Consider the following 26,536-nt stretch of genomic DNA (forward strand, 5'->3'; position numbering starts at 1 on the left):
AAGCGTGGATAAACTTACCTACAATAACCCAAAGATAAACACAGTTGACATTTTGGCATATAGACTTCCAGGTTTTTTTTCCTATGCATATATGTGATCGTACAGTTTTTACTCTTCCATAGCCCACTTTTTCAGTTAAAATATATTGCAGTTAAGTTCTCATAGTAACCCTACACATTCATCTACAACATTATTCCTGTTGGCTGTGCTGTGGTGTATCAAATAGAGGCCCCATGATATATTTGGCCTCTTGGGCCTCTTCCAGTTTGTCTTTCTGAGCCCATGGGAGCCCAGCTTTGAGTGGGTGAGGCTGTCTGGCATCCTGGTGAAAAGCAAGGAATTTGGGGCCATGCTGCCTTGACATGAATCTTAGCTTCCCCATTTATTTTAGGGTGACCTTGGACAAGTTCTTTATCCTCTTTGTACTTCTATCCTTAGCCAGGTCTGGGTATGAGCAGAGAGTGTAAAATCACAATGCTCTTAAGCCGTTATTAATATACTGAGTCCTGCAAAATTCCTCGTAGGTTTCATCTTGAAATGTTGTTGTCATCTTTTCGGCCTCTATTCAGTGGGAATCTAAACTAACCCTTCTTGGCTTACCTGAGCTTGTGGATTAACACATCAGTTCTCTATTACCTCCTTCGTTAGCTAATTTGATACATCATGACCTTTATACCATGTTCCTTGTTATGTCTTCTCAGGTTTATCGAAGTTCCTGGAATGTCTGGAGACACAGGTGGTGTCTCTTCTGCTCTGCCACTTACTGAAATCCTCACTATTAACATAATTGATAATGTACTTTGATTGGGCAAAGATGCATTTTATAACCATCAGAGAATGAATAATTTTTACAGTCAGTAGCTCTGAAAATGTAGAAATTTTCATACTGATGTAAAATCTGTATTAGATAGCCATATTTGTTGGAAACATAGAAATAGGTATTATAGTTCAGCTGTATTAGGCCTTTTGAGTATGTGCGTCTTAATGGACTTAAGGCATTATTTTACCTGGATGAAAGAGGAAATGCTTTCGCTGTTTGTACGTTAGCAGTACTTGGATCACTTCATGAATCCACTTGAATATAGGGCAGAATCCTAAGGGAAGGCACACCGGATAGTGTAGCAGTGATGGCTGATTGTAACCACACTCATCCTGTTTTTCTGCAGGACACATCACTGAGCCACCTGTTGCATTCTCCCACCTGCCTCAGGAGGCCAAGCTCTTGCTGGTGAAATGTGTGTTGAAGTGAGGTGTGCTGCTTTTGGCCCTGACCGAAACCCTCAGGCATGGAGGGAGTTCTATGCTCTTCTCTGCCAGCTGAACAGAGAAGACATTGAAGACAGCAAAGGGTGGACACACAAAGAAGGAAGACAAAAGGAACTTGAGGCTCTGACAGGTCATTCAGAGGAGAGCTGTCCACCTTATTCAAGATGCAATGTATTCACTCCATTATGTTCAGCAAATGAAACCCTGGGGTCACCCAGGAGCCGGCCTCCACTTACTAACACTGACTGAAGAAAGATAAGGCAAAGGGCAGTAGCGGAGGAAGCAAGCTTGGGTCTTTGTTAGCTGTCTTATTGGGGAAGATTCTGGACTTCCCAATGAAGAGAATGATGGAGTGAGAAGTAATGAACAGTGGTATGACAGTTAAACTTTGCCTCTTGTCCTTTCTGGGGGGCTGTTTGCTGATATGTGACAGGATTAAGTTAGGGAAGTCCAAAGGGAGAGTGTCCGAGCCTCACAGCTACAAGCATCTGGAATCGTAAGTGGCTATTCCAAAGGTGTCAACAGAGGTTCCACACTGAAACAACAGAAGACAATAGAATAATCTGGAATGTGCTTTTAATCCCACAAACCTGTGCTAGCCAGAAGAAACAGACTGCCTCCTTTAAGCAGAAGGGGTTGGTGGAGAGAGAATTCTGAGTCTTACGTGGGGGTTATCAACGTAGTGTCAGCACATGTGTACCAAGGGGTGGTGAACTACTCAATTTTTTCTCCCAAAAGAAGGAAAGCAGTAACTTACCCTTCTAATAATGTTAGGATCATTGCACTTTGCCAGTTTTCCCGCAAAAAGCTGAACTCCAAAGCTTGCAAAAACAAGCATTAATGTCAGCAAAAGAATGGAGACCTGAAAAAAAAATTGGTGAGACATCATATCTCTTGGTAAAAAATTAAACAGTAGGCTTGATTTGAACAGTGATAGGGACACAACTTTTTGGAGAACATGGTATGAAATTCTTGGTCTTTTCATGATATTATTTAACTTCTCCACCACAGGTCATTCAATTAGCCTTGCTGAAATGTTAAAAGGAGGGAATTAACAACAGGTTTTGGATTTTCAGAATAAAAACATATGACTTTCATGTAGGAAAATGGGCTAAGGTATTTTTGATATGGCTTAGGGTTTTCTGATTTTGAAATCTACATTAGTGGAACAAAAGAAAAATGTTTAAATAATTATATTTCCCCTATTTTCTCAAAATGAATTCCTCTCCTTATAAGCAGAGCATAAATTAGAGACAGAGAGGTTTTGCTTTCTTGTAAGCAATGAGGGCACACAAAAGTGCTATACACAGAGGATTGAGATCATGGAGTCCTAAGAAGTAAGTCTGTTAATTGGTGCTCCCTCTGCTGGATGGTGCCTTGGTCTCAGCACAGAAGAGTGGCAAAGAGTAAAACACTGAACGAACCATTGATCTGTGCTGGTTGAATAATCTAAACATATATCTTCAATATACTAAAATGCTACAAAAACATCATCAGGAGAAAGGCACAAATAAATTCTCTGCTAAATTCTATCAGGGCTCCACGATGCATATACATTAGCTGTCAGGTGATGACATCCTTTTTTCCTTCATTTCCAGCTGTGTGAAAAGCCACCATGTTATGGCTTTAGCACAAAGAAAATGTGAGATTTCAAATATGTCTTTTAAAAATATCAACAACTCTATGCCTATGGAAACATCGCAACCTGTCTTTAAAATACCTCAGAATCAACTGTAACTACAACTGTTCTCTCCCCATAGGTGTGTTTCTAGAAAGCATGATGTAAAATAAGCTTATGTAAATTAATTCAGGATTTCCATGCATGAGCAGAACTCATCAATAATAAAAAGAACCCTTTGATCACTCCTTTGTAAGGCACAGATCCTTCTGTAACAGATTGCGAGCAATGAGCCTCCTACTCATTGCTTTTCTGCAGCCCAGTTCTTCTAAGGCCCTAAGTCAGTGCTCAACTAACAAGGTTTTCTCCTTCGATCACATTTTTAGTATTATTACTGTATCCTGAGGTTACTTAAAGTGGGGTATACCTGTATGTTACTTTTTTTTTAAGTTGTTTTATGTTAACACTCCAAAGATTAGAGACAGAGTCTACACTGTAAGAAACTAGGGACATACAAAATGAAATAATAAGCCCAAATCTATTAACTGCTAATATTTGTACAGTAGGTGGTGTTGAATCTCACCTTTAATTTCTAGATAAGGAAACTGAAACTCAGAATAAAAATTAGGGTCACGAGTTAAGAATGGAAGTATTAGCAAATTCTACCTCTGGGATTCTTGCTTTCATTATACTTTACTAAAAACGTTCATTGAATAAGTTATATCAAGAAAATATACTGACCAGTCAGAGCATCCATGGGTAAAGTTTCTGACTGTGTGTTGTGTTTTGTTAGTGCCTTTCTTGTCCTCTGGCAATGAATAAGATTGTACTTACCCTTGGCAAGCGAGGGTGTCCCCTCATTCACTACATTACAGCGTGGGGCTGTGTGAGTGGGAGGCAAAAGGGTAAATGTAACACACCAAGAAAATTTCCTTGAAGCCGCTGAAAAGTTCTCGAACAACTTTCCTCATCTGGGGCACCAGTTTGAATATCCGCAGAGGTCTCAGGCACCGAAGAACCATTAAAAGTTGAGCTCCTGATTCAGCAGGCACATTTTGAGGCATCCAACAAAGAAATATCAAACTCACCTGGGAGGGGAAAATAATCCCTAGAATTAATCCCTAGAATTGATATCTTTCACTACCTACACTTTCTGAGAGCCAACTGCATACAACTTTCCTTGAGCAGAGATTCCACATAGCATGTAGGACAAGCTTTCACTACATATATATGCAATCTCTTAACTCTGATCTCTCAACCCAATATCGACCTGTTAGTGGCCCCACAGGAAAGTCATTAGCTGTACACAGAAATGAAAAGCGGGTGTCCACACTGTGGGTGCATGTACCCCAGTGCATTCTGCACCTTATTTTAACTTACACATGGGAGGCTCAGATTGAAATTCCTTTGATCAAGGATACTAAACTTCATGCTTGACCTGATTCTCACTATTTTACTGATGATCTAAAGATACTACATGTTAACGGTCACAATTCTCCTTGTTATGTTGGAAAAGACATTGATTTTATGCCTTCTTGGACATACAGAAAAAATGAAATTTCTTTGAGTTCCCTTCCTATGGTTTCCCAATTTAGTTTAGCTGAACAGTTGAATGGTCATCTTGTCTAGGCAGATATTTTGTGTATAGGAATTGAAAGAAATTGGAATTGAAAGTGTCCAATCATACTCACATTAGGTTGCTTTTAGCAATGAGGAGCTCATCAATCAATTATATGGTGTAGATTTTTTTTCCTTATGGGAGCCACAAGATTGCAGGGTGCGAACAAGATTTCTTAGACCTTATTAATGTATGTCTTACATGTGTATTAATGTGGTTGATGTATGTGAACCATATCCATGGACATTTTTAATGCTTTTTATTTAGACTTTACATGCATGCCCTTCATTTGCCTGCAATAGATGACCTAAGAACTCAGTAATGACATCTAAACCTCTGGGACTCACGTATCTTTCTCTGGTACTGAGAAATGCAGGAGAGTTCACAAAACCATGACATCTTACATTTAGGAAATAACTGGAGACTTACAAGATATATAAATATGTCCATGACTCCACCAAAGTCCCTGATGACAGCAGTTGGAGTGAAAAATAAGCCATCTGCCATAATCTTCAGATTAAGCTCGATACTCATGAATATCACAAACACGTACTCAGCAATCTGAAATGGGCAAGAGGCAGCTGGGTCACCAACAAGGGGAAAACTGGAGCCCAGTTGTCTGCTGAGCTGTGGGCTGAGATTTGGCAGCCGTACCTGCAAAGTCGGGGCATGCATGACTCTTCGAAAGGGGGACTCAAACATCATAGAAATGCAGGAACAGATGGTTACGATGATCATGACCCAGTCCAGGTAAGTCACCAATCCCAGCAAATCACTGCCAAAGACCAAACAAAACCGAGAAACAACTGTTCTAGGGAAGGCTGTGCGAGTCAGAGATGATCCTTCTGTGATTCTATAAGCAGGACTGGCGTTTTTTAAAAAGCAAATGTTTATGTATTTATTTTTGAGAGAGAGAGAGAGAGCGAGAGAGAGAGAGCATGCGCATGCGTGTGTGCATGAGCAGGGGAGGGGCAGAGAGAGAAAGAGGGAGAGAAAATCCCAAGCAGGCTCCACACTGTAAGCACAGAGCCCGACGTGGGGCTCAGTCCCATGAACTGTGTGAGATTATGACCTAAACTGAGATCAAGAGTCAGACACTCAACTGACTGAGCTACCCAGGTGCCCCATGACTGGCATTAAAAAAAAAATCCCTAATTATCTATTTCACAGCACGATATGGCAAGAAAATACAGGTAATCTTTATATTTTTATGCAGCATAAAATAGTACATTGAAATTTCAAATGTGCACAGAAAACAGACTTTGTAATGCTTACTAAAGTTGATGGTACTTTGTATTTTTCACAGCTCCTGTGACAGGATCTGTTTTAGATCTGCAAGAGAGAACAAACACAAAATTCTGCAGCATAGCAAGCATAATTTGGCAGCATGGTATTTATAAACATCGTATCTACCTAAAATTTCTTTTATATCCTCTATAAAATTACATTATACAGGAACTGTGCCTTTGGAAGGCAGAGAGCATTAGATGAAAGAAAAAGCAGGAGGGTTTGCAGCTGATGTTTGTGAAAGTAATTGAAAATTCTCAAAATATTTGATTTTAGAATTCATGACTCCATTCAACAATTTCTTTTTTTAATGTTTGTTTATTTTTTTTGAGAGAGAGAGAGAGTGAGCGAGCAGTGGAGGGGCAGAGAGAGGGAGACAGAGAATCCCAAGAAGGCAGCACACTCTCAGTGCAGAGCCTGACATGGGGGTCTATCTTGTGAACCTCGAGATCATGACCTGAGCCGAAATTAAGAGTCAGACACTTAACCGTCTGAGCCACCTACATGCCCCTCCTCTGTTCAACAACTTTTTTTAAAATGTCTATTTATTTTTGAGAGGGAGAGAGACAGAGTGTGGGGGTGGGGTAGAGAGAGAGAGAGGGAGACACAGAATCTGAAGCAGGCTCCAGGCTCTGAGCTGTCAGCACAAAGCCCATGAACTGTGAGATCACGACCTGAGCTGAAGTCGGATGCTCAATCAACTGAGCCACCCAGGAGTCCCTCAACAATTTTTGACATGGATATTACAAAGTAGAATTTTGACTTCCATTTAAAAACACTCAGTTAAAATCTCGGCCTTAGCAGTTCAAGGATTTTCCTCATGATTATTCAATTAAATCTCCAGAAATTAAATTGAGCTCTTCCTACTGTATTTAACTGTGATCTTGTTGAGTGATTTACATAGGATTTCTTGGTGTCTCCACTTTTAAGTTTTACTTTCTAGAAGCCCATAACCAACTTCAGTGAAGTCCCAGACAGTGTGTGTGTGTGTGTGTGTGTGTGTGTGCATGTGTGTGTGTGTGTGTGTGTATGTGTGTGTGTGTGTGTGTGTGTGTGAGCTCCCGATTAACAAGTCTTTCTCAGTCCTTATCAGCTGCTGTGCTGACAAAAGGAGAGTCAGTCCACACTAAATGAAGTGGAGAATTAGCAATTAGATGTTAGCATGGAGGCAGCCAACAGGATAATTCCAGATGAAACACTCACTTGGGGAACTGATCAAATCAACTCTAAACTACTGGCTTCTTTCTTTACTTTGTGAACACTCAGGGAAGTATTTAATCATTATCATTCAGGTGCTTTAAACTGTGAGGGTCTTTCTAGAACAGCAGAGAGAACACTAGATTGGTAGTCAGAAGAGAGCCTTGCACTAGCTCACGTTCCCAAGAAAAGCCCTTAACCTCTACTGCCCTAAGTGCTCTCCTCTGTTGGAGGGGGGTGGGTACAAATGACACCAAATGGTTCCCGAGGTGCCCTCCAGCTCTGAAATATTACCACACTGCATTAGTTTCCTAGGGCTGGTGTAACAAAGTACCAGACTGAGTGGCTTAAACAACAGAAACATTTTCTCTCAGTTCGGGAGGCAAGAAGCCTGAAATGAAGGTGTGGGCAGGGTTGGTTGATTCTGGGGGCCGTGAAGCAAGGACCTGTTCTAGGTGTCTCTCCTTCGATTGTGGATGGCTGTCTTTTCCCTGTGTCTTCACATTACTCTCCTCTATAGGTAGTCTGTGTCCAAATTTGCTCCTCTTTTTTAAAAAAAAATTTTATGTTTATTCATTTTTGAGAGAGACAGACAGAGCACGAGCCGGGAAGGGGCAGATAGAGAGGGAGACACAGAATCTGAAGCAGGCTCCAGGCTCTGAGTTGTCAGCACAGAACCTGATGCGGTGCTCAAACCCATGAACTGTGAGATCATGACCTGAGCCAAAGTCCAACTGAGACACCCAGGTGCCTCCAAATTTCCCCCTTATAAGGACAGCAGTCATATTGGATTAGGGCCCACCTTAATCATTTTATTTTAATTTAATTACCTCCTTAAAGAGGCTGTTTCTAAATAAAGTCACATTCTGAGGTACTAGGGGTTAAGGCTTCAATATACAACCTTTTTTTTTTTTGCAGGAGGATACACACAATTCAGCCCATAACACATAATGATTATCATATGTTACTAATAATGGCATCAGGGAAGTTACAACCACTTAGAGGGAAAGCCTTCACACTTCCTCTGGGACTCTTAAGGTCTTCAGGGTATTTACTAAAGTTACGCAGGACAAAAATTCCATTTTATCCACTAGGCTGTCTGCTAAAATTGGCTTGGGTCCTCACAAATGCAGTGTCCTCCGTGTTGACCACACCGACAGACTCTTACACATTTCTTCCATGTGAGTAGGGACAGAGACATCAGCCAGCGGGTTTTTATCTCATAAGAGTTGGTAATGGAAGTACTTGTCAACTTTATTTCTGTTTACATTATTCTAGAAGAAACTAATTAGGGTATTTTGACAACACAGAAACTATAAGTCTAAAGGTGTGGGCAATGACCTTCCCTGTATCATTCAGCCTACCCTTTGGTTCGGTATTTCCAAAACAATATATGGAGTTAGTAACGCTGATATAAACATGAACAAATAAAAATGGCTCTTCAGAGCTTTACAAACGTGAGTTTTATATAAATGTGAACTACTTGCAACCTTTGTTTGTTTTCCACCTGGTCGGCCGCTCAGCAAAGAGGAGCAGCATGATTAATTAGCCCACAGTTTATTTTGTGACCCCATTAGGATTACATGTTCCTTCTTCCTTGTATGACAACCCCCCCTGCTGTTTGTACGACTCAGGCCAACACCTGGCTGAAATGGAGTGTACTTACGCATTGAAGCGTGCCCGGACCACCACCCGGCAGAAGTTTCTGAACCTGTGCTCCCGTCCAACTATGAACAGTGGCTTGTCGAAGTATGGATGATTCTCTCTCAGCTCCTCTTCCTGCACTTTCCTTGAAGGGGAAATTGATGTACAGTAAGGCTAAGGGAAAGGTTGCCATCCAGAAACGAGAGATAAGAAACACCGTAGGACCCCGTACCTTTTCATTTCCGCTTGTTCCTTTTTTTCCTGGATCATCTTTATTTCACTGTCTTCTCTTTGTGCATTTCTGTATCTCACTGTATTGGAATGCTAGAAATATAATAAAAGGGGCATATAAAAATGGAAGATTTTTCTGAAGGCCTGAAAATATCACCTATAAGAAACTGAAAGAAATACCTTTATTTTAACATATACATTTTTAGTGGCCACAGTCATCTTAGCAAGGGTATTTTTTTTTCCTTCTAAAGGGTATTTTTTTAAAAATAGAAATATTTATTGAGAACCTATTATGTGCCAGGCCCTGTTGTAGTGCTGGGGGTATGGCAAAAGGCAAAAATAAAGGATAAAACCCAGCTCTGTGGGGCTAATGTTCTAGTCAGGTAAGACAGATAAAAATTCAAACACAATATGGGGAGAGTTAGAAAATGTTTGGTGTTATGGTAAAAAGCAAAGGGGACAGAGAGTGCTAGGAGGCTCCAAGTTTAAATCTTTTTTTTTTTTTTTTAAAGCTTGTCCATTTATTTAGAGAAAGAGTGTGTGGGAGGGGCAGAGAGAGAGGGAGAAAGGGAATCTTGAGCAGGCTCTGCCCTGTCAGCACAGGCTCGATCTCACAAACCATGAGATCATGACCTTGAGCTGAAACCAAAAGTCAGACACTCAACAGACTTAGCCACCCTGGCGCCTCTAGAAGGCTCCAACTTTAAACAGGTCAGAGCAGACCTCAATAAAAAGACGTTATTTGAGTGTAGGCTGGAAGGATATGCAGGTCGCTGTGTATCTGCAAAAATGTGCTCTTCCAGAGGAGAGGTGGGTCTGCCTGTGTGCGGCCCAGCCAGCGTGCCGTGTGGGTGAGCGTCCACATGGTAGGAGACAATGAGGCCAGAAGGGTGGGAGAGGGCCTGGGCATGTAGGACCCTGACTCTGATTTTCACTCCCTGGGAGATGGATGGCCATTGCTCAAATAACCTGATAGATATTATCACAACTATTCCTTAGATTTAATTATCTGTATCTTCTATCATTTGGAATAAGTGAGACAACTGAAGCTCTGTTTTAAATTGCTTCTGTTATGGAGGAAATGACATCAGGGGGGATTTCTTAGGAAATTAGCAGAACTTCATAACCTTGCTGTGGAGAAGATGGGAGATGGGTTTTCATTATATGCCTGTGTAGAAAAGAGCATAAAAAGTCTTTGAAGAAGAACTAAGCCTCTGGAATTGAGACTATTCAGGGCCTTTTGTTGTGTATATTTAAACACATATTTTCAAAGCTGTGCTCTAATTTGGTTCTTAAGTAGACTATATATTTCTACTGAATCACACTGAAGGGAAGTGCTTTGAACTAGTGTTGCCTCTCTGAATTCTCTCCTAGAAATCTTCTCCATGCAACATGCCTGGTCCTCAAATTAAATGTACACAGGCCATGTGTTGGATCCGATCACAATTCCATGCAGATAATATGGTAGATCATATCAGACAGAGCTCTGCCTTAAAAATCATGGCGCTAACAGATGTGTCTGCCAATTAGAACCTTGTAAATTGGGTAATGATGGTATCAGGGGTTCTCATCACCAACGTCTTCCATTGTCAATTGTGCCTGGAACACTTAAGAGAGTTTAAGGCAGAAGTTTCTACAGATTGAAAGCAGTTGGATTATGCTGGAAACTCCAGAAAATCTTAACAATAAGAGATAAAGTGGTAAAAAAAAAAAAAAAAGACAAGCAAAACCTCAAAACCCCTAAGGCTTGCTACCTTTCTCTTTCTAGACCTCCTTTCTCAAACACCATCCTTGGCTCTGAACATTCAGGACTCTGCCAATTTAGCCAGACTCAACTTAAGACCTGTATTTTAATGAGGACTCCAGTAATGATAATTACTTAATGTATACTTTTCAAGTCTCTTTTAGAAATCGGCATGATATAGCCACTTGCGAGTCTAACCCAGAGGTTAGAGTTCTGGTTGCGTGGGTTTCCCTGGGTTTTCATGTGGCTTGTTTTTTCCCTTCGTTCGGGTCTCTGGTCTGATACAGAGGCGCCAACACTGACCATCTTCTCTAGAATTTCCTGCCCCCAAATCTCCATCTTTGGTTTCTATACATTATTTGATTTTTCTTTATAGTACAGAGCAAAACTGTCACAGCAATGAAGACATAGTGGGCAATAAGTCAAAAACACCCCCAGAAATGATTATATATTTGTTTCCTTGTTTAGTTTTTGTCTCTTTTCCTGAAATGTAAGCTTCGGGAAGGCAGAAGTTTTGTCTTCTTTCCCCACTACTCCTCATCACTTAGAACAGGGCCTGGCACGTGATAAGCACTTGGTAAATATTTTTTGAGTCCATTAATAAATAAATGAGTGACATAGTGTCGAAGAACAAAGAAAATCTTGGGAAATATTATGCAGTCTTTGACAGAAAAATTCTTCTATAAATCACATTTTATTTCTTAGTATGTAAAGCCCTGAAATTAGACACTGGCTCTAGATTCTGGAATATTTGGAAATCAGTGAATGTTTAAAGTTTATGATGCAAATCAATTCTATAAAATGCTTTAAGTGTTTTTAATGTCTGTTAAATGCAACTGACATATCACTTTTGTATTGTCATCTTTATATTTATATTTTTGAATTTTTAAAATTTTTTAAAATTTATTTTAGGTGGGGAGAGAGAGAGAGAGGGAGAGCATGAGTGGGGGAGGGGCAGAGGGAGAGCGAGTGAGACAGAGAGAGAGAGAGAGAGAGAGAGAGAGAATCTCAAGCAGCCTCCACACTCAGCATGGAGCCTGATAGGGGGCTTGATCCCATGATCCTGGGATCATGACCTAAACTGAAATTGAGAGTCAGATGCTCAACCGACTGAGCCACCCAGCCTATCTTAATGAAGACATGTGTTTTGTGGGATGTCTAGATTTTTGTACAGTTAACGGTCACTCTTCTGTACTGTCCATTGAATTTGCTTCTTGAGTTTCCTGATTCCCTCTGGCATAAAGTCTTATGGAGACAGGACAATGTGACAGAAGGACACAGGTGCTGGAATTGTCTAAACAGTCATCGAAATGAATTTTCATGATCATGCTTCCCAAATCCAAAGCATTGCTTAGAACTTACATCTTGAGTCAGGGTTTCAAGAGATTTCCCCCTGCTGATCCTCTGGCTGTTGGATCCATGTCTTAGTGATCTAAAACAACCACAACCAACAGATTGATACATCTAAGACCAAATTTTGACTTTCAAGCAATGACCATTATGAGAACAAAATAAATCAACTTTTCTGTTAATAACACACATCACAATGACACACATCACAAATACTTATTATCTCTTTTCAGCAGAAGCTTTAGTTTATTCAAATGTTTTTGATCCCATCTAGAAAATTTCAGAATTTTTCCTTCTGATCTTAAAAGCAAGAATTTGGCCATCACCAAGGAAAAGGTTTTTGCGAGATTTTTTTGAATCTTTGAAACTGATTGTGAGTTTCATCATGGTTGCCATTGGCAAACAGAACAAAGTTCCTCACCCACGCTTGTCTGCTAACCTGGGCTGCGCACAGAGAACATTTCCTGTAAAACTCCTTTCCTTGGTTTCTCTGCAGCCTTGTCTCCCAGTATATTTACCTGCGCTCTTGGCGGATATGATGCTGCACACTGAGAATTGACCTTTCCTTTGCTGGCTGCCCCTCAAATGATCCGCTCAGCATGCGCTGTCGAGTGCAAGCTCTAGGAAAAAAAAAAAAGAAGGAGCCCGAGATAAATGCATGATCTGTACACTTGGGATGAATAATACATAACTGCTCATTATTCTTATTATTTTTAAGGAAACACCAATGATAAGGCAAAACACAGCAAATGACCCATAACCGTAAAGGAAAATGGGCTTGAGGCTCTGTGTCAAGAACACTTACAAAGCAGAACTGTCAGAGCTTCGCGGTGGTGCTAGAAAATAAACAGAAATCTCCTGCCCACCACGACCTGCCTCCCCCTACCCAAGGGGAGAGGTGCCATCAGGATTCTGCTAGTGGTAGGGCCAGCCTAACCATAGGTAGGCATGATGTTGGTTTTGCATTTAGACAAGGAGGTTTCTAATAACAGCCCTCTGGGGAAGGATTTGTCCACCCAGGCCTCTGGGATGATAGAATATATGTTCCAAGGAGATTTTGCAGAACTCCAGGACAATAGGAAAGCATAAAGTTAGAGGCAAAAGTTAGTGGTAAAGAGAAGCAATTACAGCTGTGATTAATACCTAAAGAAACCTCAGTCTAAAGTCTATGGCTTACAGGTAACCAGTTACTACTTTCTCTGGAATCATGAAACTCTGATGCTTTTTTAAGGCATTCCCTCTTTAAACCATACTTAGGCTGGTATAGTTTCAGATTTGCTAATGAGGGAAGACAATGGGGTGACTCGACACTTGGGGTGTGAATGATTTGAAGAGAAAACAAAATTTCTTTTCCAGAAAGTTCTCTCCAACTGGAAATTACAACGATTCCCTTGATGTAGCAGTCAAGTGGAAAGAAAATAATACAGGGGACTCGGAGGCCTGTGTTCCACAGGCAACACGGACTAGTTGAGTGACCTTTGGGCTTAGTTTTCTTATTGGTAAAGTGAGGACATGACCCTGATCTCAAAGAAAACTCACAGACCTCCAATGCAATGATTTTATGATATGCAAATCTTATGATGCTGTATTTATTCAACACTTGAACACATAACTTCTGTCATTGCTTTACATAAAACTTTCATATTTACGTTTCCTAAAATGTGTATCTAGATTGACTTTGAATTATATCATCACTGTCTCGGAGTTAAGATCTTCAAGAAAAATATCCATTTCTGTTTAGCATACTTCTAAGCATCTCTTATGATATCATGTGTATATTCAAGTAGCTAAAAATGCTTTTGATGCCAATGAAGGTAATTATGGTAAATACCCATGAAAATCATGCAAATCCGATGAATGGAAAGGAGTTACAGGAAGCAACTCCCACCCCCTCCCCCACCCCAAATCACTCTTCTTAGTTCAATAAGCACATGGACCATTTTGAGATAAAATCCAGAGTCAAAATCTTATAAAAAACCAAGGATTTATGGCAGTGATAGACCGTGCTTAGTTCCATGACTAGAATGGTGTCGCATAGGAAGGTGCATTTATAAGTTAGGCTGAATTCACAAAGGTTTAGCACGATCTCATATTATGTATACTAAGATTTATTTTTCGGACTAAGGACTGCAAATCATGAAGCATCCTGAGCACATCCATTTGGAGAAGAGTGTTATCCTGGTATAGATCTATAGATCCCTCCTATTTGTGTAAACGTCAAGGCTTAACCTATAGCCACTGTCTTAGTAACCTTTATTTTTTGTCACAAGACTCCCCGCTAAAGCAGTTGAGCCCTTAGGCCTTAAATACAAAACACATACAACTTGATTACAGTATACAAGTTTGAGCTGGCCGTCGTCCGTGCTACGTCTGAAGTGGAAGAACTTCTCTGGTCTTGAGCTGCCTGTGATAAGGGACTGCTGGTGTCTGCCCCACAGCCCAGTGTGAGCAGGCCCAGGCATTCTTGCCGGGAAAGAGTTGGGAATGCATCTACTGACTCCAGAACCTCATGGATGTCCCAGCACCCAAGTCATCTTAACACACCCACGCCCACTGGGGTGGCTCTGTGGATCCTACTGAGACTCCCTCCTCTGACTGAACAAGACAGGAAGGTCCCAACGGAGGGTGGAGGTGTGCTCACCATTGGAAAGACTCCGAATCCCATGGGGTCTCTTCCATCCCCTCCACCAACAGCAAGGCTGAAGTGTGGTGAGAAGGCAACCCCCCTTTCCTTTCTGGCTCAAGATCAGTCCTTTCTTTCCCACTGGGGTCTATCTAGAGAATTGAGAACCTAATCGTAAAATGGGCTGGAATTTCAACCATACATGTGACATGTGAATCTTTGTTCTCTGTATGAGTCACTCATTGAGTTCAGGGTGAGGGGGACTGGTTTTTAGCTCGACTCTGCAACCAGAAAACATGTGCTTCATCAGACTAAGATAGCCACTTCTATGCATAAAATATATAAAAGCATTGGCTTCCATTTCCTCTTCCTATCACTTTCTTCTGTGTATATAACAGTGTTTGTTAGTACAATTTCAAACCAGATAGTGATGAGAAAAAGAACACTGGGTTCACCAACTCTGAGCCAGTAAAATCGCGTAACGAGTGACTTCAGAGTTCTGCTCGAGCCAAGGCTACACCTTGGTGGTTTTCATTTCCTCACTCAGGGGACTCTGCCAGAGCCTTGTGTTCTCTGAACAGAGGAATTCTTACCCACTGCCTCTTTTCCTGGAACTCCAAATGTACCCTCGTGACCTGAGCAAAGTGAAATCAGGCAGACGCAGCGATCTTTCCATGGTGTGAAGAGGTCGCCTTTGGTGCCTCAGGCTTAGTGTGACTGTCTCTGACCCCTATGCCAGCCATGCACCCCAGCACCGCTGCCATGTCTGGTCCAAAATAAAGGTCAACAACCATCTCCATTTTCTTTTAGCAGCCCTCTTGTTGAGTCTCTTCTCAGACCAAATGTTCTGATAGCTCACTCTTGCCTTTGCATATCCAGTGGTTTTTGAAGTAGGAAACTCTAGGTAAATGCTAGAGTTTCTTAGCTGAAAACTAGGGGCCACATTCATCTAGCAAATGCCTATATAAACACTTGGGTTAAGGCAATTTGCAGGGATTGAGGTTGGGCACGTGAAAGGCAGTTCATCTGAAGGCTCTTGAAGGCTTTTATTCCTCTTCTAAGGATGGTGGTGGATGTTACTTACGTTAAAATTCAAAATCCTCTTGTTCACACTGTATCCATTATAGTTAATAACTAGCTATTTGTCTATGATAATTTTCCCATAAAAACAACAGGTAATAGTATAGAAGAAACAACTTTTCTACAGATACATAAATCTGTCTAAAGGAAAACAAGGGAAAAATCTAATTACATTATACAAAAAAGCTAGCTGCCCAAAATGGGTTTCCTACGGATGAAAGGAGGAATTCATATGGAAAGACATAAATCTGGGATAGGAGAGGAGATTTAGGGAGGAAGGAAAGAAGTTGCATAATAGCTCTGCCCTGAGGACATCTGGACATTGAAGCAGGTAGAGAAAGAAGGTCATATTATGATGTTTCTGCATAAAGAAAACAGCCTGATACATAAGCCATTATCACCTTCTTTAATAATGTACAATATTTTGTTATTTTGGAAAATAACAGCCTTGGTAGAAAATTATTCACTTCAATCTGGCATGATCGAATTCCATGAAGACGTTACACATTCTCTAATACAATGTGCCAAGGTTCACACGGAAGTATGGTAGGAGTTTGTTTTATTATTTTCAAAAGGAAATACAATTTTATTATACACAAGCATATATTGTAATCCAAACTACGAACTACCAAAAAGTATTTCTGACATGTGTAATATAGTCACAAACTCAGACATAAATGAGTCCTGATAAGTAACATAAAGTGAGAAATGAATATTCACCCACAAGAGAAATGTTATATGTTCCATGTTTCTGTAGCATGTTATTAACCACACTTGTTCAACACTTATGGCATTTGGTCATCATTGGTCACCTCCCTTATTAGGCAGTGAGTTCTTTAGGGGGCCGTTTGATCACTTGTCCTCGTGTTCTAGGAAATGCGGTTGCTGGCACACCCATGAGCAGAGCCAGGGGACAGAATGGGTAAATGCAAGGCGGGGAGGTGAAGGTATAAGGAGAGCACAGGACGCTGAGGGAGGTGTGGGACTGGTTCTCGAACTTGCTAGTCTCAAGGTTCAATTAGCACATCAGGTTAGTACTTTCCTACCCAGCATCAGGGCTTGAACAGAAAGTTTTGCCTTGGACTGAAGACTAATGGAGGAGTCGATTTGAGAACACCAAGGTTTAGGACTGCGCAGTTCCGACCTCAGCCTTTGCTGGCTGTGGGACCTCTGGCAGGTGATGGGCATTCTCTGAGCCTCCGTGTCCTATATGTAAAATGGGGAACAAGAACACCTCTTCCAGCAACTTCATAGGGAGTGAGTTGGGAGGACCAACTATGATTATGAATGTGCCAGTCTTTGGAAACACTGACACTCTGTTTACATTTTAGTTGCTATTATTTACTTTTCTGTCTCGCCCCATGCCATGGTTGGTATTAAAACGTTCAACAGAGGGTGGAGGACAGAAAAGCAAATGTGATAGAGGTTCACACTGGGGGGTAAGTCTCCTCTGTTCTGACTCTGCTCAACGGCGATATATGTTACGGACTAGAGCTGCAGCTTCTTAACCTGTCTCTATGCATCCACGCTCAATAAACATGTTGCATTATTATCCCCAGCCACATGACGTCTGAAATGAACACCTGCAATGTTACTGTGTAGGTGTTTCTCAGATGGCCCTTAGTGATACCTCCTCCCTGGTTTTCATGCCCTTGTGCAACCCAGAAATGTGGGCAACTTGCTCCTCATCGATGTAAGGCAAATGGGATGGGATAGGTCACAAAAGACCTGCCCAAGCAGGCTGCCATGTCGTGAGATGTTCTGTGGAGAGATTCCCTTCTTATGGAATGAGGGTGGTCTTCCATTAACAGAGCATGAGGAATCAAAGCATTTATTTAACTGCTAGTGAGGCACTAAATCTTATTAAGAACCATGAGAGGGGTGCCGGCGTGGCTCAGTCAGTTGAGCGTCAGACTCTTGGTTTTAGCTCAGGTCATGACCTCATGGTTTCATGGGTTCGAGCCCCACATCAGGCTCCGTGCTGAACAGTGTGGAGCCTGCTTGGGATTCTGTCTCCCAATCTCTCTCCTCAACTGCCCTCAACTCCTCAACTGCCCTCCTCAGGGCAGTTGCCCTCCTCAACTCCTCAATCTGCCCCTCCTCAACTCACCCCCTCTCTGTCTCTCTCAAAATAAATAAATAAACTTAAAAAAAAAAAAAGACCGGTGACAGTGAGCTAGTTAGGGGATTCCTCCCAGGCAAGTCAAAAGGCCTGCAACCTTATGAGAGACCCAGCTAAGCCACACCCATGTTCCTCACTGAGGCTGTGAGATTAATCTGTGTTATTTCAATCACCAACCTTTGGAGTCACTTGTTACACAGCAATTGGCAACTAAGACAGTTGTCATTGTTGTCTTAAAGTCTTCAACAACCCTATTGCTCTTCAGAGTAAGACTAAGACAAGAAGCTCAGCATGACTTCAAAGTCCCATAGGACCTGCCTCATCTTTTACCATCAGGGACCCCCCCGCTCCGGCCAACCTCTTTGGTCTTTCAGTTCCTTGTGTGGGCCTCACTCCAAAAAGCTCTAAGAGAGCAGAGGTTGACTTAGTTACTGCTCACTTGTTACTTCGCCTTGTACACAGTAGGTGCTTAATAAATATTTGTGAAATGAGTAAATCGTGAAATATTGCGAAGATCAAACATTTTAATTTCTTTTTGGATCATTTCACGCTTATGAGGCACGGAAATAATCACAAATAGCACACACCGCATGTGTTTGAAATATGCTTTTCAAAGGGGAAGGTGATTTTATCTCCAGTTAGAATACTGTGCTACTCAAGAAATGGGCTGCACACCTATAACAGATGAGGCCCTGAGATAGTAATAAAAAAAAAATCAGACATTGCTTCTTGCAGGTAGAAAATTTATAAATCTTTATCTATAGTCTCTGTGACTGTGAAGGGAGACCTTCAAGCCTACATGAGGCAGAGCTGAACTCATTTCAATTTCTTAAATGGGAGATCTGATCTGTCCCTGGGAACATGGTCCCCATACACGGTGTCTTATATGAATCTACTACCGAGCTGAAATAGTAAATAAGTAAGGATTTTGAGACTTTTACAACTTTACCAATAAGAATGCACACATCATTAAAATTCCTCAGTAATAGACCTAGTCAGAAGGAAAAGTATTTGAATATTCAATTAAGTTATATTTTGCCACTTTAAATTTTTCATTAGAATTTAGATGCCTTTTGGTCTCCCCTGAAGATAAAAGAAATACATTTTCAGGATGAAAACATTCACTTATTTGTTGCCTAGAGAAAAAGCAAAGCTAATAGTATTGAAAATACACACCACGAACTTGAGGGACAGTCTAGCTTTCCTTAGGGGAAAGACCACAGAGTTGTGGTATTAGGATCTCATCATCTTCCCCATATCTCTTCATGATGGCAAGTACTAGCAAGCCAGTTTCTTAGAAACTCCATCTAGTGGTCTGATACAAAACAAATTGGTCTGCCTGCTTGTCTTCTGGAACTGGGACGCACAAGGCTTCAAGTGTCTGGTGAAAAATAATGAAGTCTTTTGTCTTGTCTGAGTGAGGAAATTCTCCATTATGCAGGCATGTGTAATCCCTTTATTCCTGCTCCCTGGAGGAGAATTACAGTGAGGCATTTTCCTTTTCCCAGTTGGGGTTAATGTTATGCCCTCTCTACCTTTGAAAGTAAAACAAGACTAGGACCCCTGACGATGATTCAAATGTGGGAATATTCTTCAGCAAACACACATTCCCAGTTGCAAAAATATTACCCCTGGTTTCTTGCCAAGCCTTTGAAAAAAACATATGAAAGATTGATTCTTTTTTTCTTCCTCTCTCTGCATTGCCTTTGTGCTGTGGAATTTCAATTGCCTCTTATATGACAGCTATATATATATATATATATATAGTCTTTTATGGAGGTGGAGGGAAGAGAATCATGTCTTAAGAAATTGTCTCTATTTTTCTTGACATTTCTCCATCACAAATATTTTTAAATTGGCCCAAAGATTATGGTTATAAGAGAGATCTTTGGAGCTTTATTAGCCTTTAAACACCACTAGTTGTTTATAGAAATAGTAGCAGGGGGTCCTCGGTTTCTTTCTTCTCTCTCTCCATATCTTCTTTCTTAATGTTCCAGAACAAGGGTGTGGGAAAAGCCTGTACATTCTGTAATGAAAGAGAGAGGCCTATGAGTCTTCAAATTATTTTCATTCATTATAGAAAAGTTAGATTGCATGAAACCATCTGGTATTAAGCGTAATTACCATCTAAAGGAACTGCAGTGTAAATCTGCAGAGCATTACATTGGAGGGATTTTACTCCAACCTTGGGCTCCACAAGTTAACACACTGCAAAGTATTATCAGATGTTGGTCAATATAATGTAATCACATCGACAGAAAACAGGAAAACAGTCCTTCTGTGGTAATTACGGAAACCGTGGCTGTAGAATGGTGTAAGAGAATGGGGGATGAGTATTTCCTGGAAAGGGCTCTCACCTGCCTCCAGGAGAGTGACAATGAGATCCTCCAAAGTGAAGACAACAGCGGACATTAACAGGTGAGCTCCTCTGTAATGGCCTCTTGCTGAGGTGAGGAAAAAGCTGCATTTTTATGGAGTGACTACCCCACTCCTTTGTGAATGGGCCCAGTCCCGAGTAAATGGATATGGCTCTTTAATAGCAACAGCAGATTTGTTCTTTCCAGTCTTGTGCTATTCATAACAATGTTGTCATAAGCACACATGTAAACATGTGGGCAACCAGAACCTTGTTGTAGACTGAAACATAAAAGAAGCCTTAGTGTCTTATCGTATGCAGGTATGATAAATAAAAAAGACAATCAGCTCGTGGGCAATCCATGCCGTTAGTGCATCTATTAAAATTCAGCAAATAGAATGTCTGAAACCCCACACCACACTAGGGTTTAAATTTGGTAATGCTCCATCTGTCTCAGAAAAACGTAAATTACAATGTAAAGATTGAACTTTTTATTATAACAAAAATGAAATTTTGCAAATGTTGCAGAAACCATATGAACCAATTTTTCTACTGAGATGAATTTTCTTATAGTACTTATTGCCAATGATAAAAGAGTAAAAGAGAAACCCTGTTAAAATAGTTTGCTGCATCTGTTGGGTAAAATTTAATAGTAGCTCTCCTGATCCATAGCACAATTATAATCACTTTGTAATAATGTACAAATCATGTGCAATCTCAACGAAATATAACATATTTTGATTACCACAAATCAGGAAACAACTAGGAAAACGTCTTTGAAATATATTACTTTACTGTGTATGATAATGGATGTTAATTAGACTTCTCGTGATAATCATTTCATAATACATACAAATCTCCTCGAATTATTATGTTGTACCCCTGAAATTAATACAGTGTTATATGTCAATTATATCTCAATGAAACTAAGAAAAGTTCAAGGAAAGTTTGATTTAATTAAAAAAAATTTTTTTTTAGTGTTTATTTTTGAGAGAAAGAGAGAGCCAGAGCATGAGCAGGGGAAGGGCAGAGAGAGAGAGGGAGACACAGAATCCGAAGCAGGCTCCAGGCTCTGAGCTGTCAGCACAGAGCCCAGCGGCCGGGGGTGGGGGGGTGGGGCGGGGCTTGAACCCGCAAACCCTGAGATCATGACCCGAGGCAAAGTCAGATGCTCAACCAACCGAGCCACCCAGGCACTCCGGAAAGTTTGATTTTAAAAAAGCAAAAATATATATATTATTTTGCTTAAATGAAGTTCTATTTGGCCTCTTTGCCTCTTTATGTTTTATACAAATGCATATACCCACAGATCTTATCTTCTCATTGCTCTCTGAATACACTTAAGTTCCATATACTTAACTTAGTCTCTGTATCTCCAAATGGTCTTTTTTTTTTAAATTTTTTTTTCAACGTTTATTTATTTTTTTTGGGACAGAGCGAGACAGAGCATGAATGGGGGAGGGGCAGAGAGAGAGGGAGACACAGAATCGGAAACAGGCTCCAGGCTCTGAGCCATCAGCCCAGAACTCACAGATCGCGAGATCGTGACCTGGCTGAAGTCGGACGCTTAACCGACTGCGCCACTCAGGCGCCCCTCCAAATGGTCTTTCAACTAGTCTACAAGAGTTTTTAAATCTCATAAATAAGAAAAACCAACAATGAAGCAGCCTTAATAGAATCACAGATAAATAGTTATGAAAATATCTAATATTTAATTACATATTTGATTAATATTCAATGTTTTGATGGTAATATATTCAATATTAATAATTAGTATTCAATACGTTAATATCTACAAATACCTTACATATGTTAACAGAATCTTTAATAAATTAGATGTTAATAATTTAATATTTTATTAATATTGAGTATATTAATACCTGATACTCTGTTTCCCAAAAACTTTGGGTGATTCTTACCAAATGTTTGCCATAAAGAGTTATTGCTCTGTCAGGAGGCTGACCAAAACTCAGCTTCATGGGTACCTGTGCTTCTTCTCACCTGCAGGGTCCTTCTAGCATCCTCTCCTGTGCTGGATCGCATTCCACTGAGCGGTTGGCAAGTCTAACGGGAAGATCTGTGAGAGGCTACAAAGCACTCAGCCCCTGCAAGCGGTGCTAGTCGGGCCCAGAATGTGGGGCTGCAGGAAACTAACATGACCTCATCCAAAGCTGCTGAATTGCTAGGCTGAATGATGAAACAAGAATTTGAAAAGGAGAGCTTGTCAGATGGGAAGGAGCACTCGCGGGGTAAGATGCTAATGCTTTGCATTATTAAGCTCCCTTAGATTTCCATTTAATTGGGCCAGCTTCAGAGAGCTGGGAGCTCTGGGTCTAGACAGCGGAGGACAGAATAAGAATGAAGAGGGCCGTTTGTCCTTTCCTCAAATTTCCCTTGTCATATAGCTAATGATGTGCACAGGAACAGGTGGCCCCTTGGAGGGCTTCACAGGGGGTTAATTTGAACTCCTTCCTCTAGAAAACTCCACCATCTCCTCAGTCTCTGTAATATCAGGTTCATCTGTCTTCCAGAGGAATGTGACCTAGATGCTTCTGTTCTAGAGGAGAGCCCAGGTGTCAGTTCATCTGTCCTGAGCCCCAGGGAGGCAGCGGTGGGAGAACAGGACCCAAAAGGCCAGAGGACAAAAACACTCTCATTCAGCCTACAGCCTATGAAAGAGGAGCCCTAGCTAAGTCCTCACCGCCTAGAAGTTGCGGGGCTCCAAAGTGATGCACACACCTAAGTTCCAGGTAGGCACTTACAACCCATGCAGAAGACAATGTCACGCTTGTCTCCACCATGGCAGTATTGTTCTTCTGCTAATGGTGCCTCTGAGGGCAGGTCTATGTTCTCTTCCAGCCATTCCTCATGCCCGAATCACCAGCCTCTCTTATCCTGCAGAGATCTTGATTTAAATCCTACTCTCACTCTTCCACCTGCCAAGTCAATCAGGCTCACCTTTACCAACACCTGTGACCATGCCCTCAACGTCCCACTCTTCCTTTTCTTTGCAACATGCTTGTCTCTACCTGTTTGGCTAGGTCTCCCAATTCTGAGATAAGACCATTTTTTTCCTGGCCCATCCAAGCAGAGCAGAGAATGTCATAGTTGCACTTGAGACATTTCAAAGACCGTGGGTCTCCATTCCCAAGACTTTCAGTCAGTTACAGGTGATGCCAACTCTGGTTGATGAGTCTATGTTATTAGTTTGGGAGTATATCCACCAAATGATGTGAACAAATGAGCTGATGATGCTTTTAATGTTAGCAAGACTAGCACAAGGGTGGAGCCAGAATGCCAACCCAGACTGGCTACTGAGCCACTGAGTAAGTGATAGACACTGCTCATTTACTCCTATGAGGTTGCTTATACCTCCACTTGAAAGGCATAAGAAATTAAGACTTTCCAAGGACTTAACCATGACTCAGAGGATTCAAAGCCAAGCATGGCTAACTGCAAAGCCTGTCCTCTTTCCACTTCTACTATACTGCCACAGCATACTCTATGTGACTATTTGGATTTGAACAAGAATGAGGTGACCTTTGTAGCTCAGAGTCAAGAAGGCCACACAATTTCAGTCCAGATATGAGCTTTCCTGAGCTGACTTATCCATCAGGGCCTAAGGTTGGAGTTGCAACAGATACCCAGCAAAAGATCTTCCATGAAGACACCTCTATTAGCCCCAGATGGCTAAAGCTGGTTCCTCTCTACCACAGGAAGTTTTATGGAGAATATGGAGGGAGAGGAATGAGATTGGAGAGGGTTATGGTCCTAAATACTTAAGCTGCCCCAGACAGCAAGGATGCCTGTAGACCACATAGTACCTTTGCATAAATTGGGAAAAGAGGCCTGTTCCTCTGGAGAGATGTAGTCCTATGCCAGGGTCACTGCCTGGCAAGGAGGGTGTGCCTTAGCAGGTACAGTGGGGGCTAGATTTCAGCTTCTAATTTCCCCTTGACCTGGCAACTCTGTATGATGCATAACATGTTTGTACACCCTGAGAAGCATTCATGAGTATGGGAAAAACAAAGGCCTTAGGGGTTGTCCATAGAGTGGATGAAAACAAAGGATCCTCTATAATTTAAAAGCACAGAGTCATAGTTAATACATGGATTTTGGAGTTACACCGACCAGGGTTTGATTCCTGGTTCTCTGGCTCCCTGATTCATTAGACAAGGTGATTTAGGCAGGTTAGCTAAGCTTCCTGAGACTTAATTTTTCCTCTCTAAAACAGAGCTAATAGTCCTTCCTTGTCTTTCAGGGTTTGCTATGAGGACCTAATGAGACAGAGGTTGTAAAATAGTACAGTGTTTAGTGCACAGTCATCTTCCAGTAAACGGGAGAGATTAGTTTCATAAGTTTTTGAGGACACATAAATATGGCTGCCTAATTGGGAAATCAGATTGTAGTTGGTATCGATGTGATACCCAAGACCATTTCTATGGTTTGTGATCTTGGGAGAAAGTACTTACCTAGTCTAAGACTCAGTTTTGTCACGCATAACATAGGGGTAATGATAGTATTTTTCCTAAATAGGTGTATTGTACAGATTGACTGAGATAATACGTGTAAGATCTTAGCATCATATGTGGGTCTTAAAAAAATATTCATTATTCATTCTTTTCCCATTTCCCTTTTCCTACTCCTCTATCTTCATGTTGGGAAGGCATTTTCATGCCATAATGTAAACATAGTTTAGGGGACAAAACACTTTATTTTATGAGACATTTTAGATAAATGATTTCAATTATTAAAGTCACTCAGTAAGGGAACCATGACTATGCTCTGTATGAATTTTCTCGTCACAGTTGTGTTCACAGAACTAGAGATATTACTGAAGACTCTTCCATCTGACTAGTGTCATAATCATGTGCTCAGGGCAAATATGAACTCTTTGAGGGAATAATCTATGTGTCCAGTATCTCGGAAAATGCCTGGTGCATAGAAGATGCAGCAGAAGTATTTCTTGAATGAGCAAGTCCTTTCCTTCCGGAAGAAAATCCAGCTAATGTCATTTGAAAATCTGTTTCTTAACAAATGTGTTCTGATTTTATTTATATTTAAGTAGTATAGCAAATGTATTTGTACAATTTGTACATTTGTACATAAAAACGATTCTCTTAGAGAAAAAATAACCCCACATATGTCATTAAATAGACTTAAAATTTTTTTGTAGTAAGTAGCATTCAACTAAAGGCTATTCCTTAGACTTTAAAGAATTATTAATATGAGTGCACGGCAAGGAAGATTTGGTTGTAGATCCAAATATCAGAATTCAAATACTATGCTAGGCTGATAATTCAAAAAAGATTATAAAGACACTTCCTAACTAGTGAATTACTGATGGAAAACCACAAAGGGATGGAATATTCTAAAGTAATATAAAATGTTTAATTATTTTATTCTGACATTTCTCTATGCATTCAGCCTAGCAGGAATGATAATGCATTTTTGCTCAATTTCAGGGCTCTGAATTAGAGAAATCTCAGTAGAGGCAGCGACGCTTTTGAAAGCACACTGCTATTTGTTTTGATATCTTCTGATGTAGTGAAAAGGTCACTGCTTTTTGAAGGAAGCTTTCTTTAGTGGAGCTGAACAGTACAGGCGAAGTCAAAACAGAGTGAATTTAACAGCAACCCTGGATTTTACAGTTTAGGTGGTGGAACATCCTCTTTCTTGCAATCCTCTCCAGATAAGTCTTGAAAATAAAGAGAGTGAGAGAGAGAGAGAGAGAGAGAGAGAGAGAGAGAGAATACAGATGCCCATTTGCGCCCAGTGAATCCCCTGCAGGCAAGCAAGGGACCATATTCTCAAGTTCTGTAAAAATGGCCCACTTCTGTCTCTTTCACAGAGTTCCCATAAATATGGAGAAGTTCCTTTCTATTTCTTACAACATAGATTAATTTTCAAAAATACTACCTAGGAGAGCACAAATGAAAAAATTAGAGATGACTATGCGGAGACGGCACTGGTGACTCCAATGATTCAAATACCTCAGACTCTGGGCCCCTTTCTCTCTGACTTTTCCCTTTGTTGGCTTGAATTTCCTGTTCATAGTAAAGGTATAGAGCATACTTTTTCCTGGAATAACGTGGATCCTGTTTCAAACGGAAACACGGATCCCCTGAGAACTGAGACCCCGCAGCCCCGCAGCTTAATTATCAGTACTAAGAACTCAGGCCTCTCCATCAATATGACTTTACTATTCACTCCAGGAATTTCCTGTCTCAGAATGTAAGGCCGTTAACCAATAAGTAATTTCATTGTTAGCTTCAGGAACTTTCTGAAAATCCATTTGTCTGAGTTATGGGCTAATGGACCAGCCCCTGTCTCTAGATAATATGTCACTCAACTGGTCAAACCAATCACCTAAAAATAATAGGTACTCATCAACACTTAG

General features: G+C 40.9%; 1 protein-coding gene across 3 annotated transcripts in view; it reads right to left on the minus strand.

The window, feature by feature from the left end:
* NALCN (sodium leak channel, non-selective) overlaps nt 1–26,536 on the minus strand; it is a 300,348-nt gene that overhangs the window by 36,443 nt on the left and 237,369 nt on the right. For 2 of the 3 annotated variants that reach the window (XM_047871039.1, XM_047871030.1), the window contains exons 18-26: nt 12,474–12,575; nt 11,968–12,037; nt 8,863–8,954; nt 8,653–8,775; nt 5,778–5,834; nt 5,157–5,277; nt 4,932–5,063; nt 3,805–3,972; nt 2,024–2,128 (exon numbers count right to left, since the gene is read on the minus strand). In XM_047871039.1, coding sequence (XP_047726995.1) covers nt 2,024–2,128; nt 3,805–3,972; nt 4,932–5,063; nt 5,157–5,277; nt 5,778–5,834; nt 8,653–8,775; nt 8,863–8,954; nt 11,968–12,037; nt 12,474–12,575 — 970 coding nt within the window. Of the gene's footprint in view, nt 1–2,023; nt 2,129–3,804; nt 3,973–4,931; nt 5,064–5,156; nt 5,278–5,777; nt 5,835–8,652; nt 8,776–8,862; nt 8,955–11,967; nt 12,038–12,473; nt 12,576–20,137; nt 20,225–26,536 lie in introns of all 3 variants that reach the window. The other variant, XM_047871050.1, reaches the window with a different exon arrangement.

The sequence above is a fragment of the Prionailurus viverrinus genome, chromosome A1 (genome assembly GCF_022837055.1).
Source record: "Prionailurus viverrinus isolate Anna chromosome A1, UM_Priviv_1.0, whole genome shotgun sequence".
NCBI lineage: Eukaryota > Metazoa > Chordata > Mammalia > Carnivora > Felidae > Prionailurus > Prionailurus viverrinus.